Below are 14,681 nucleotides of genomic sequence, written 5' to 3' on the forward strand. Positions count from 1 at the left end.
CGTGCAACTGTCTTTTTCTTTTACAGGAATGCCCCAACATACTTTATTACATTAACTATTATTTAACTATTATTTAATATTTAATTACACTAAATAATATTAAACTAATCACATACTTTTTATTATAAAACAAAAATCCAGCTTTATATATATATATATATATATATATATATATATATATATATATATATATATATATATATATATATATAAAAGGGTTCAATTGAAAAAAAAAGATTGAGAATGGATTCTCAGCCACTCATTTATTTTTGCCACAAAATCCTCCGTCGTACCAGCGGAAATTAGAAAGTAATAGACATGTGTTTTCCAACAAAACATTTTTCCTTAAACTATGCTAAGCATTACCTTAATATATACAAAAACATAGTTTTTTTGTTTATTTTTAATTTTAAGAAGCTATTTTTATCGAAAAATGATTTTAAATATACCAAAGTTCATGATTTTTTATTATCTACAAATAGACATCCATATTGATATAGTTTTAAGATAAAATAAAAAATTTATTTTTTTTATATTTTCAGTTATCGTTATTCGTAAGTGAATAAAAATGAATCAGGTTTTTACTACAGTACATTCATTATTCACTTATTAATAAAAACTATGATTAATTTTTTTTACAATTTAAGTATCATTCATATATGAATATAACATATAATAAACATAGTATATTCATATTTAAAAATTAAACAATGCATTCACTTGTGAATATTACATATTATATTCACTTGTGAATATTAGATGGTATATTCACTTATGAATATTAGATAATATTTTCATATCTGAATATTACATAGTATTACATGGTATATCACATGTGAATATTACATAGTATATTCACTTGTGAATATTAGATGATATATTCACTTATGAATATTATACAGTATATTCACATATCAATATTACAAGGTATTTTCACAAATATATATAATTTTTATATGTTATTCACATATGAATAACATATAGACTTGCATATATTTTTTTTTTTTTTAATAATCATATATTGATTCATGTGAGAAAACATATTCATATATGAATATAACGTGGTAATTTAGTTTATCCATTTCATCAAACAGTTGGAGTACATACAATTTAACTTTTTTAAAAATGTTAAAAACATGATACTTTAACTATTTAAATCTTTCAAAATAGTAGATAAATAGAGAATTATATTAAATTTTTCAAAAAAAAAACGATTTGATCCTTTTCTAACCTCAATTTTGAAGTTTTATTTGATAATCGATGTTGAATGAATGATATGAAGTGGATTTTTTTGTTGATTATCGATGATGTTGATCTAATGACGTTGGGAGTATAATTAATCGTAGATGTTGAAGATCTGATCGTATTCAAGCAGAATTGAAGGTTGGATTAAAAGAACAAAAAACGAATTTTTGTTGTTAACTGTTGAATCGTGTTGATAAACATGTTATTGACGAAGATCGATGATTGATTAACACTGGATGATGTTGATGATGGTTTAATTGAAGAAATCTGGATGATTGTTGAAGGTTGGAGGAGAAATTTGGATGATAAACGATCGATTAGAAATAGCTTTGAACTGTTATCTATTTCTATACAGTTACGTATTTGAGATTGAAGATTATTATCATATTTACAAGTTTGTCAGCGTGTCTTTTTATGTTTAGATTAAATGAGTGGCTGAGAATAATTCCCCCATTCTCAACCTTTTTATTTTCTCAATTGAACCCACCTCTATATATATATATATATATATATATATATATATATATATATATATATATATATATATATATATATATATATGTATGTATATATATATATATATATGTATGTATATATATATATATATATATATATATATATATATATATATATATATATATATATCATTTTTTTCAATGATATCAAATTTGATGAATTTTTTTTTATCAAATTCACAGTGTGAATATATGCAGATTCACAATATAAATCTGAATTCACACAGTAAATCCAGAAAATAAATAATTTATTTTTTAGAATTCACAATGTGAAGTTATGAATTTAAATATTTTGATTTTTTTCTTTGGATAAAGAATAAATTTAAAATTTCAAAAAAAGACATATATATCTTAAATCATAAGTTATGAATTCACAATGTGAAGTTATATATATCTTAAATTTTCAGTAATTATTCACGAACTGAGACCATTGTGTATTTTTCAGTTTTTGTGTATTCACATGTATCTAATTTTGTTATATATTCCAATCAACTTATGATTTTGACATATATAATTTCCCTAAAAATATTTGTACATGAATAACCAAATCCGAGTACTCCCCGAGTACTCACTACTCGGTAGTCGGCCGAACAGGCACCGAGTAGCGAATTCTACGACCTTATATATATATATATATATATATATATATATATATATATATATATATATATATATATATATATATATATATATATATATATAGGTGGGATCAATGGTGAACTCCATTGAAGCAGCTAACCAGCGAACCAATATGAGTTTATGCAAAATCATACCTTGAATGGATTGTTTTTTCTGATGAATTTCTTATGTTCCTCTCAATTAAAGGAAAAAACCAACAAACTAATTACTAAATTATTGTTTGATTACAGAAACTAAATAACTTATTAATTTGAAGTAAATAAAATTTAAAAAAATATGCATTTGATTGATGCATTGTTTTTTTCCTTATTTGTTTCACAGTTACCTTCAAAATTAGAATCCATTACGTGATTAGATGAATTATGTTGTTTTTAGTTTTGACAAGAAAGAAAAACCGATGCATTTGATTGATGCATTGCTTTTTTCCTATCTGTTTTTTAGTTTTCAGAGATAGAGTTTTTCCTTTAATTGAAAAAATCTCTTTGTAGATTTAAGTTTCATGAGTAATTCAATGTAGTTATCATTTCATCCAGTTTCTTTCTTTTCGCAAGCTGGATACACGATTCGAAAGAAGGCTGAGAGGTTTCGGTGTGTAAAATGACCAAAATGTCACTAGTATTAGTTGAATGGTTCTCGGTTTTCAATTTGGACATGTGTTGTGTGTACATGGTAACAAAGCTTTTGGATAACAGAAGGTAGTGGTGGATAAGTCATGAGGGCATTTCAGTAATTATGTAAAGATTCATTACATCGGAAACCAATCAAAAGATACGGGCCTGCAATAATTTTGGTGAAGAAAGGAAAATTGGATTTTGCAGCAAAATTTTGCTTCAATGTCCTTTTCACAATTGTTAAGGATGAGAAACAATATTACTTCTACTTATATCTTTTTTCATGAATATCATTTTCATAATTGTTGAGGATGAGGAATTTACATGAGAAGTAAGTATATTTAAAATGTTTAAAACTGTAATTTTTTTTGTTGATTTTTGTTGTTTTCTGGGTTAAGTTGTTATTTTTTTGTTGTTATTGCTGTTTTTTGCTGCTGTTGTTGTTTCTATGGTGCTGTTTTTCTGCTATTGTTGTTTTGTTGTTGTTGTTTTTAAGATGCTGTTTTATGCTGTTGATGGAGTTTTCCTTTTATGTTGTGGCTGATTTTAAGGTGTAGTTTTAGGTTAATTTGGTTTTTTTTCTATTGTTTTATTTGGTTATTTGTGTGGTATTTTTTTTGTTAAACGTTGCTTTTTTTTTTTGCTCTTGTTGTTGTTTTTTGTTGTTGATGCAGTTTTGTGACGTTGTGCTTGTTTTTATGGTGTAGTTTTAGGTTAATTTTTGTTGTTGTTGTTGTTGTTTATTCATATACATATGCATATGAATAAGTATACTCATATACATATGAATAACTATATGCATATGCATTTCCATATGCATAAGAATTAGTATATATATATATATATATATATATATATATATATATATATATATATATATATATATATATTGCAATTCTTTTAAATATGTCATACCCAATGCAAATGTGAAATTTGGTACCAAAATTGCGTGTAGATAAAAACTTCATTAGTTCACTCCCCCAAATTAGTTCTCCTTGGATCAATATGCATATGAATAAGTATATATGCATATGCGTATGCGCATGCGTATGCATATTAATACTTATATATATATATATATATATATATATATATATATATATATATATATATATATATATATATATATATAGACAAATCTTTGTATACAGTTATATGTATATATGTATATTAATATGAATATGCATATGGATCATATGCATTTGTATACATTTATATGGATATATGTATATGACAAGTATATGACATATGTATTTTCATATTCATGTTAATAAGCATGTGGATTTATGCATTTGAATATGCATAGGAATAAGTATATGCATATACATACACACATATATAAAAATAAGTAATTGCATATGCATAAGAATTATTATATTTATAAGGAAATTAAATACATATGATTATGTGTATGTATATGCATATAAGAATAAGTATATGACATATGCATATTTATATGCATATGAATAACCATATACATATGTATAATATAACATATGCATATTCATAAGTATATGCATATGCATATGAATAAGTATATGTATATGCATAAGAATAAGTATATGTATAAGCATAAGGTAATTAAATACATATCTTTACTATCTTATAAAAGAAATCTAACTATTTCTAAAAATAAATTGAATATAATAATATTATTTTTTTAAGACGTCCAAATGTTTAAGCTTAAGGTACAACAACCCACTAATATAATAATATTATAATTTTAGTTCATACAAAAGGTTAAACACAATGTACAAAAATCTAATGCATGAGAAACTAAGAATAACTTAAAATCATTTGCTGGCAAAACTCAGTCAACTGCTCGTAGAAGAATAGTTCAAATAAGTATATATTAGTTAAATCTTTCAGATAATTTTGGAGTTGTGTGAGGAGTTCTGTTAGACAATCTTAATATTATTTAAGATATTTAATTGTATTGCTTATTGAACTAAATTCAATACACTCCCTCATGTACATCTCGGTCTCTCTCCCAAGTATGATTTCTGCTTTTTGTTGTTGAAATCTCCTGACAATTGAAAATAACCTTCAAAAGACTTATTATACGTGATGAAAATTCAGCATGACATCTTTGTATTTAGTTTTTAATTTTTTATAGGTGAATATGCTAACAGGTTTGTTACAATTAAGTTCAGGCGTCTCATCCACCATTTCACGACTCAAAAGAAAGGGGATTTGTTGATGTCTCTACCACAAAAATATCAATTATCTATAAGGTTTTATCGACCAATATCAGGTAAGGGTTTTATGTATGTATTAATTTCTATTTTTATTTATACATCATCACTTTGATCTCTTGTTTTTTTTTCAGAATACTTAAACTAACAAAAAAAATTATGTTTTTGTGATTTTTGTAACAAAAAGTGGTAGAGGGTAAGATGTTTGTGATTTCATCTCATTCTTTTTCTTTTCCTTCTTCTAAATCACATACAATCTGTTTTCACTTTTCCAGATTTCGTATACGACAATACAGATTGGGGGATTGGGAAGGTGGAAATTATTCTTCATCAATGAAACATGTAAACTGGATTACTCTTAGTTATTGTGTTTGTTTTTCTGATTCTTGTATTCTTCTTAACTTTGATGGTGATTCACCTTTTTGAACACTTAGTTCTATTGAGATCATACCTCTGCAGAACAGGTTTAAGGATATTCTCGGGATTTCAATGAAATTGAGTTTTTCGTTTCCTTCTGTGCAAAAATTATGGATTGTGATGGAAGATCTACACATTTATCTCTTGTGAAAAAAAATATTTTGACATCTTTGATCGTTCTATTTCAAGTTTCTAAACAGTTATGGGTTTAATTAAGTTTATTCTATTGAATAATGTTGAAACTTGAAATTAACTTATGTTTCTTTAATTTTCAGGTGGATCTCAAGTCGAAGTTCTGTGGAGGTACTTATCCCATTCTTTTTCTTCAATCAATTCATACTTTTAATGTTTTAAACTATTTAGTACTCAGAAAATTAATTTGTTGGAAAAATAATTGAAGCCACACAATAGGTGTCGGATGCAGAGGGACATGCAAATCTCCATGGATGTTGTCATGTATTTTACCCTTTCGTGTATGGACTAGCAGGTATGAAGTCTTCGTATGTAAATTTGGAACATATGATATAATTTCCTATAAATCTTTTAATTTCTTTTTTCTTTTCATCACTTCGCTCGTGTTGTAGATCTATTTGCTAAACTTGCTAAATAGTCTTTCATAGATGTATATAACTCCTGGAAGTTTACAGGGCATCATTGATTAAATATTTGTTGTGTCAATCCCTTCATATAGGTTCTCTAAATGTATTTAAAAATAGGTGTTCTAATTTTGACGTTGACCTGTTTACCTCTTATATATTCCAGAATTGTTTGTCATAGGGGTCATTTTTTTCTTGACAATTACAAATGATGATGGAATATATATGATGTAAATGGGTGCTTTTTATGCTAACATGTATGATGTCAACTTATACTTTTAGTAGTAATGGAGTTAATTGATGTGTCGTTTGCTCAATTTCTTTTACATAATTTGTTGAACACATTACGTTCTTATATAGTGAAGGTGTTTTGGTGCGTGTCCTGGTGTGGGATCATGATTAAGGTACAAAAGTGTACATATTGTGTTTATGATTTTTTTTGTTGTGTTGTTTTTAGTGGCCGTTGATATGGGAATCAAACTTTTATATGGGTGTTTCCTTTTAGTTGTTTGTTTACTTGGATGGAAGTTGTGTCATTCAAGGCAAAATACATGTGGACATTTATAGGAAGTGACCAATACTGATGCTAATTAAAACAAAGAGTTTTTAGTGTATTGGTGTTGGTTATAATCTTTTAGTATGGAAAATTAAACTAATTAATTTTATTTGCAAATGTGATATTTTTATCAAAAAAAGACTTCCTTTTTTAATAGGTTTTTGTTGAAAATATACGATCTGATTACCACGAATAAAGGCTCGGATACCAGTTACTGGGTGACAGATATATATATTTAAGGAGATAAGATGCGGAAAAAAAAATAAAAAGTGCGGAATAAATAAATACTGGAAAGCTATAAATGACTGAAAGCTATAAATGAAATAAATGAAAGTATTTAAATGACATAAAGCGTTAATAAAATATATAAATATATATATAGTAGGTGGTGTTAGAACGGGACTTGTGGAACGACTGTTTTGTCAAGTTGTTAGTCAAATAAATGACTAACAGGCTTAGGGTTGGACTGGATCTTAATAGACTGTGTATCTATTTGTTCAAAGTTCAATCCGGTAAGTAACAATAAGTTCTTTTTATGTAACAATGAATTGTTTACAAAACGATACAAAATACACGGGTAATGTTTTTTGTATGTGGGTATGGGTTTTTTTAAGGTGATTTGATGAGGTTGAAGTGGGTATTTGGAGGGTGGTAGAAGGTGGAATAAGGTTGTAGTTTTGGTGGTATAAGGTAACAAAGAGGGTGATGTTGAAAGAGCTTTGGGTGGTTATGAATATAGATTTTCGTAGTAAATCTCTCTGGATAGCCAATTCTCTCTCGCGTCTCTCTGGGGTTTGCAGTGGTCAAAAAAATCGAGGAAACTTCCTGGATGTAGGTAAGGTCCTGAATAATTTGCGGTGAAAATCTCTCCCGTATTATCTTGTTGAGTTGTGCTCGGTGAATTTTTTCTTAACTTGCAAATTCTGATGTCGAAAAACAGCAAGGTGGTGATGGTTGTGGTGATTTGAAAGGGTTTTTGGAGGAGGTTTAAGGAGGGTATTTGGAGGGTGTTTGGAGATTATTTTGAGGGTGTTTTGAAAGGTATTTGGAGGTTGTAAGGAATTTGATATAAGGTGGTGAAGGTTGGAGGTGTTCTTGGTTGGGAGAGATGTAAGATGTATGGAGATATATTACAAAGGAAAAAAAACACTCACACTCTCACACACAAACTCACGTATACATATATGAGAGAACAAATATCTTCTTCTAGCTTTAATGATGAAAAGAAGTGGGGAAATAATAACTAGCTTGCAAGTTGTAGTAGGAAAAACGTGGCATGGGTTTGCTTCATCATTCCTTTGCTTTTTCTTTTCACCTTTCCACCCAATATATATATATATATATATATATATATATATATATATATATATACACACACACACACACACATATATATATATATATATATATATATATATATATATATATATATATATATATATATCGTTGAAACTGTTTAGTCATGCATATGTGTTTTCGTCATTCGCTGGTTTTTGTATTTTCCGTTTTGATCACGCATTCATGCAACCTGAAATAACTGATAATATTTGTTAGATAATACAAATACAGCTCGTCTTATTTCAGTGATGGTTACATACAATGTCACATACAAAGACATTTTTCAACAATTTCCCCCTATGTGATCATTGCTGAAATAAGGACAGGTATGATATAATCACATTGACAGTTTAACTTTTGATGATTCGAGATAAAAGATTTGTCAATAGATAACATATATATAAAACCATAGTAATTGATTTGAAAGTTTTTGACTTGGTTTAACATATCTTATGTAAAAGATTTTCAGAAATTTGTTTCCGAATCAAAGTCTCGAGTTCGGTTATCAAAGAGTAGCCATATATGTATCTAAAGAAATTTCCTTAGATTTTATAGCATTATTTCTGACGACAAGTGGTCTAACAGGTCGATTCAGATGAACGCTCATAGGTATAGCTCACACTTCACTTGGGTGTTTGGTTGTTCTGGCAGCAGAACAAGTTAATGATCACTAAAAATGAGTGATATCTCTCTCTGACGACTCACACTCATATTGGAGGTGTTCAGCTATGCTTTTCCTGTAAAGTCACTTAGTCTCATTATTAGATAATCAATCACATAAGACTGGTTTCAGCATTACTCAGCGGGTTTCTTCATTCATGCCATTAAAGTTCACTCTCTCTCCGTCGGGAAATACATGTAGAGGGGTTTAGCAATTTTCATAGTGCAGTTTGCAACTAAGATTCTTCAGTGATGAAGGCTACAGTATCCCGGGAATCCATTGTTGTTGCAGCTTCTTCTTTGATAGTATCCTGTTTGTTGATCAATATCGATTTATTGTAAAAAGATATTTTGTTTTAGCATTGAGAATTTGCTACATTTGAGACCTTTTTAAGAGTATTTGACTTGAGTGATTGAGATATATTCTTTTGTGAAAAATGGTTAAAACAAATCGCGGGATTTTATGATTTTTGTTTTGAAATAACCATTTGGTTGAAAGTTTGTTTGAAAATACCAAATATAGAATATATTTTTTTTTGTTTGGTATATCTTTATTGAATCCATTTGTTTTCTTGTTGATTTGTCTTTGAGGATTGGATGTTGATAGATATTTGTTTTTCCTTTGGTTTTCTTGTAAGGATATGTCGTTGTTTTCTTGATGGATCATGGGATCGCAAGTCTTCATTTTTGGTTGGCTTTTATCTAGGTAGGGATAGGTGGCATAAAAGACAGTTTGTCTAGTATGTAAGAAATGAATGTATCGTCCCTGGTCATTTTGATATCTAAGCAAAAATGAGACCGTGACAAGGTATAATTGGGTATACCTTATAAGCAATAGTGACACACCTAAGCTCACAAGAAATGATTTCCACAATGATTTAGATCGACGAGGCACAAATTCTCACATGGGTTTTTGTTTTCATCTGAACCTCCTAACCTTATGTCCCTTGATTGTTTAAAATCGTCAATAATGAAATAAAATCGAAGGAAATAAAGTTATATACATTATGAAAAGTAGGATATTTGAACCTTCACTCCAATTGAGAATCAATATGACTTAAAATCTTCATCGAGCATAAGCATCTGAAAATTAAGTCAAGAGAAGATTAATCACAAGGTTCTATAAAAGCTTATTATGGCAAGTATTTTATTAATTTTTTTTTTAAGATTTGTTTTTCTGAATGTTTTAGGAAATATTGGTTATTTGAATGTTTTTGGTATTTTTTAAAAGGAAAACAATTTTCAATTGTTTTTGAATTTTCCTTTTGAATGAAAGTAAACACACTTTTGTACAAACAAAAAGTAAAAGTTTAAGGATAGATGTTATCTAGATTTAACATTCCTAGACGGCCTAGGAAGTATTGAAACTTTGTTTCATCGAGAGCCTTAGTGAAGACATCGGCAATTTGATCTTCGGTGTTGATGAAGTGCAATTCGATATGACCCTTTTGAATGTTGTCTTTGATGAAATGATATCGAATGTCGATGTGCTTTGTCATGGAATGGTGAACGGGATTGTGAGAAATGGCAATTGCACTGGTTGAGTCACAAAATATGGGAATTTGTGAAATTTTGAAGCCATAGTCTCGCAGTTGAGTTTGCATCCATATGACTTGCGAACAACAGCTGGCGGCAGCGACGTATTCAGCTTCTGCTGTTGATGTGGATACACAAGTCTGTTTCTTTGAAGTCCAACTCACTAGTCTACCTGCTAGGAATTGACAGCTACCAGATGTACTCTTTCTATCTAACTTGCATCCTCCATAGTCTGAGTCGGTGAAAGCGTTCAGCTGAAAATCGGATTTAGCTGGATACCAAAGGCCAAGTTTGGGAGTGCCTTTCAGGTATTTGAAGATGCGTTTCACAGCAACTACATGGGATTCCATAGGATTTGCTTGGTATCTGGCACAGACACATGTAGAAAACATGATGTCAGGTCTGCTGGCAGTGAGGTATAAGAGTGATCCGATCATTCCACGATATCTTTTCTGATCAACAGGTTTGCCATTTAAGTCTGCATCGATTTTGTATCCAAAAGCCATTGGGGTTTTTGCGGTATTGGATTTGTCCATTGAAAAGCGAGTGAGTAGGTTTTTGACATAATTCTCTTGGTTGATGAAAATGCCATCAGTTGACTGTTTGATTTGAAGTCCGAGAAAAGTAGTCATCTCCCCAATCATGCTCATTTCAAATTTGCTCTTCATTAGATCTGCAAACTTAATACTCAAAGATTCATCAGTAGAACCGAAAATAATGTCATCAACATATATTTGTACGATTAAAAGATGTTTATTATAGATTTTACGAAAGAGGGTTTGATCGATTGAACCTCTTTTAAAACCTGATTCTTCGAGAAAGGTTGTCAATGTGGCATACCAGGCTCGGGGTGCTTGTTTCAAGCCATAGACAGCTTTCTGCAATTTGAAGCTGTGATCAGGAAATTTGGGATCTTCGAAACCTGGTGGTTGTTGGATGTATACATCGCGATCTAACTCTCCATGTAGGAATGCACATTTAACATCCATTTGGAATACTTTGAAGTTCTTATGTGCAGCATATGCAAGAAAGATGTGAATTGCTTCAATTCTGGCAACTGGAGCATATGTTTCATCGTAGTCGATTCCTTCTTGTTGTGAATATCCTTTGACTACGAAACGTGCCTTGTTTCGACAAACGATTCCTTGATCGTCAGTTTTGTTTCTGAATACCCATCTTGAACCTATAACAGAAACATCGGGTGGGGTAGGGACAAGATTCCATACGTCATTTCTTTCAAATTCTTCTAGCTCTTCTTGCATAGCTTTTACCCAGTCTGGATCTTTGAGAGCAGAATGTATGGTTTTGGGTTCAGTCATGGATAAGAAGGCTCCAAATAAACAATCATTAGAAGTTGCGGCTCTAGTTTGGATGCCTGAGTTTGGATCTCCGATGATTTGGTCAGTTGGGTGGTTTCTGGTCCATTTTATTAAGCGATTCTCTTCCGCTATAATAATTGGAATTTCAGTATCCCGTTGTTCTTCTCCGGGAGTTTCATCTTGGAATAGGTTTGAAGGTTTCCTCATAAATGATGCATCGGGATTGTTTTGGATATTTGGGGATGGGGTATTTAAAGGAGGATTTGGTGTTTGTTCCAATGAAGAAGTATGTGTAGGTGGTTCCCCCTCGAATTGATCTGCATCATTTCGGTTTGTTTGTGGAGTTCCTTCAGTGGTTGTTCCTGTAGAATCAATAGAAGTAGTTAGAAGTTCAGAATTGTAAGCGGTTTTGGGTTGTTCAAAAAGTAAATCAAGATCGATTTCAATATCTCTGTCAGGAGAAGGTGTTTGTTGAATTGGATTTTGAAAAATATTATCGATCATTTTTGAACCAAAATGTTCACGATCCAATTTCCTGACATAAAATTCATCGAAATGAACATCGGTACTTTCTTCAATTACTCTGGTACGTTTGTTCAGTACTCGATAAGCAGCTGAAGAAAATGAGTAACCAAGGAAAATTCCTTCGTCCGACCTTGATTCAAATTTTGAAAGGTGATCTTTATTGTTCTTTATGAAGCATCGACAACCAAAAATATGGAAAAATTTGATGTTTGGTTTTCGGTTGTTAATGACTTCATATGGTGTTTTATGAAGATGTTTATGGATTAAGGAACGATTTTGAGTGTAGCAAGCTGTGGCTATTGCTTCTGCCCAGAAGTATTGTGGCAGATCAGCGAAGATAAGCATTGATCTTGCAGCTTCACATAGAGTTCTGTTCCTTCTTTCGACAACTCCGTTCTGTTGTGGAGTGTATGGGGCTGAGAAGTTATGTTCAATTCCTTTGTCTTTGAGAAATGAATCTAGAGTCTTGTTTTTGAACTCTAAACCATTATCACTTCGGATTCTTCGAACAGGTCGTTTGAGCTTCAGTTCGATTTGTTTTATGAAGTTGATCATCTCTTCAGGTGCTTCTGATTTTAGTCTTAAGAAGAAGACCCAAGTAAAGCGCGAGAAGCCATCAACGACAACAAGAATGTACTTATTCCCTTGTATGGTTTGGGTTTTGGCAGGGCCACAAAGGTCTATGTGCAGCAATTCTAGTGGTTCGGATACACTAGATTCTGAGATGCTTTTGTGAGTGGATTTGGAAAGTTTTCCCTTTTCACATGCAGCACACAGAGTTTCATTATCAAGCGTCAGAAGTGGCAGTCCTCTAACAAGATCATCGCCGATCAGTTTGTTGATGTACCCAAAGTTTAGATGGGAAAGGCGGCGGTGCCATAACCAACTGATATCTGCTGGGGCTTTTGATAGCAGACATATATCGGGTTTACCATAGATAAGATCCATGTCAAGTGGATACATATTTCCGGCACGGTAAGAATCAACAATGATTTCTTTGGTTTTGGCGTCCATGATCAAGCTTCTTTGTTTGGTGAATAGGACTTCAAGATTGTTATCACACAGTTGAGAAACACTGATGAGGTTGTGTTTCAGGTCATCGACATAGACAACTTTCTTTATGGTGAAGTTACCATTTGTTATGTTTCCATAACCCTTGATTTTTGCCGTCATGTTGTTGCCGAAGGTAACGTCTTGATTGGTTTGGGTGGGTTTGAAGTCATGAAGGTAGTTTCGGTTTCCTGTCATATGCTTGGAGCAGCCACTATCAATATACCATGTATCATCCTTGGGTTCTCCAGCATTAGATACCTGTTCTATGACGTTTGGAGCTCTTGAAGGTCTATCAACACCAACTACGAAACAGAAGTTTGATTGTGTTGGTTCATTGTCAGCTTCGTCTTCAGAAGTTGGCCAGTATTCCACGTTTGGTTCATGGATTGCCATCAATGCTCTTTGCTTATCTTGATTTTCCTGTTTCTTTAATTCATCGGCTTTTTGAGCGTAGTATGCTGAGTCTTTGACTTTGGTTTTGTTTTTAGCTCGGCATTCTCTGGCATAGTGATTAGTTCCTTTGCAGTTGTGACAAATGATCACTTCTTCATCACTGTCATCCTTTTGACTTTTAATCGGAAGTCTTTCAGGAGCTTGAGTTTGGATTTGTTGGGAAGATTGGGAAGGGTTATGTTGGAATCCAAAATTTTGGTTGTTTTGAAAGCCATTGTTTTGATTAGTGTAACCTTGATTTTGGAATCCTCTGTTTTGGTTTTGAAAACTGTTGTTTTGGTTATTGTTTTGATGACTTGAGTTGGGATTGTTTTGAAATCCCTGGTTTTGAAAACCTTGGTTTGAATTGTTTTGGAAGGAAGGTCTTTGAAAATTTTGTCCAAAATAAGGTCTTGGTTGAAAACCTGAGTTGTTTTGAACAGGTTGAGGTCTTGGTTGAAATCCAGAATTATTTTGTCCAAATGATGGTCGGTTTTGAAAATTTGGTTTGAAATTCGATTGACCGTGATTTGGAATAAATCTCTGGAGGTTTGTGTTTGCTACCAAAGCACACAGTTGTTGGTAGTCTGCTTCATCATTTAAATCAGATTGATCAAAATAATTGTTCAAAAAGGGTTGGTTTTGAAAAGATGTCTGATTAAAATGATTGAAGTTTTGTTCATTAAAAGGTGTTTGGTTTTGAGAAGATGTGGAAACGAGAGCAAGTGGTCCTCCAAAAGCTGTAGTGGTTGGTGGGTCAATCGAGGATTCATACGATTGAAGTTCTCCATACAAATTGTATAAAGTTTCAGTATGAATGGCTGGATTTCCCTGAATGATGAGTTTAACCATCTTCCAGCTTTCGTAAAGATTGTTTAGAAACTTGAGATTTATCTCGTGTTGTGTCTTTTTGATGCCCAAATTGTTCATTTTTACCATGATAAAATTGAACCTATCATGAGCATCATGGATGGTTTCTGATGAAAGCATCTTGAAATTATCGAATTCATTTAAAACAGATGTTCTTTTGTTTCCAATAATTCT

The 14,681-nt window shown here is 31.2% G+C and overlaps 1 protein-coding gene across 11 annotated transcripts; it reads left to right on the forward strand.

Moving 5' to 3' along the window:
* The first annotated feature begins 4,868 nt into the window (after window positions 1–4,868).
* Window positions 4,869–9,149, forward strand: LOC145162860 (uncharacterized). 11 transcript variants are annotated; one of them, XR_013739390.1, is made up of 6 exons: window positions 4,869–5,004; window positions 5,143–5,264; window positions 5,481–5,547; window positions 5,640–5,821; window positions 5,898–5,925; window positions 6,023–6,186. XR_013739390.1 is itself a non-coding variant. In XM_079081858.1 (6 exons), exons 1-6 carry the CDS (start codon window positions 4,980–4,982, stop codon window positions 8,774–8,776), a joined length of 381 nt encoding a protein of 126 aa, XP_078937984.1. In that variant the 5' UTR covers window positions 4,869–4,979; the 3' UTR covers window positions 8,777–9,149. The 11 variants fall into 11 exon arrangements, 5 of the variants coding, with proteins under 5 accessions (XP_078937984.1, XP_078937985.1, XP_078937986.1 ...); XR_013739392.1 differs by having other exon boundaries at window positions 6,034–6,186; XM_079081858.1 differs by lacking the exon at window positions 5,640–5,821 and adding an exon at window positions 8,698–9,149 and having other exon boundaries at window positions 5,159–5,264; window positions 6,034–6,109.
* The last annotated feature ends 5,532 nt before the right edge of the window (window positions 9,150–14,681 follow it).

The sequence above is a fragment of the Lactuca virosa genome, chromosome 3 (genome assembly GCF_052849685.1).
Source record: "Lactuca virosa cultivar CGN04683 chromosome 3, Lactuca_virosa_CGN04683_v6, whole genome shotgun sequence".
Lineage (NCBI taxonomy): Eukaryota > Viridiplantae > Streptophyta > Magnoliopsida > Asterales > Asteraceae > Lactuca > Lactuca virosa.

What these genes read in the sequence shown, in the direction of transcription:
- LOC145162860 (XM_079081857.1), top strand. Translation starts at nt 4,980, where the DNA reads ATGTACATCTCGGTCTCTCTCCCAA. An exon ending in ATTCTTCATCAATGAAACAT is followed by an intron (nt 5,548 to 5,897) that starts GTAAACTGGATT and finishes TTTAATTTTCAG; the next exon opens with GTGGATCTCAAGTCGAAGTT. An exon ending in CAAGTCGAAGTTCTGTGGAG is followed by an intron (nt 5,926 to 6,033) that starts GTACTTATCCCA and finishes GCCACACAATAG; the next exon opens with GTGTCGGATGCAGAGGGACA.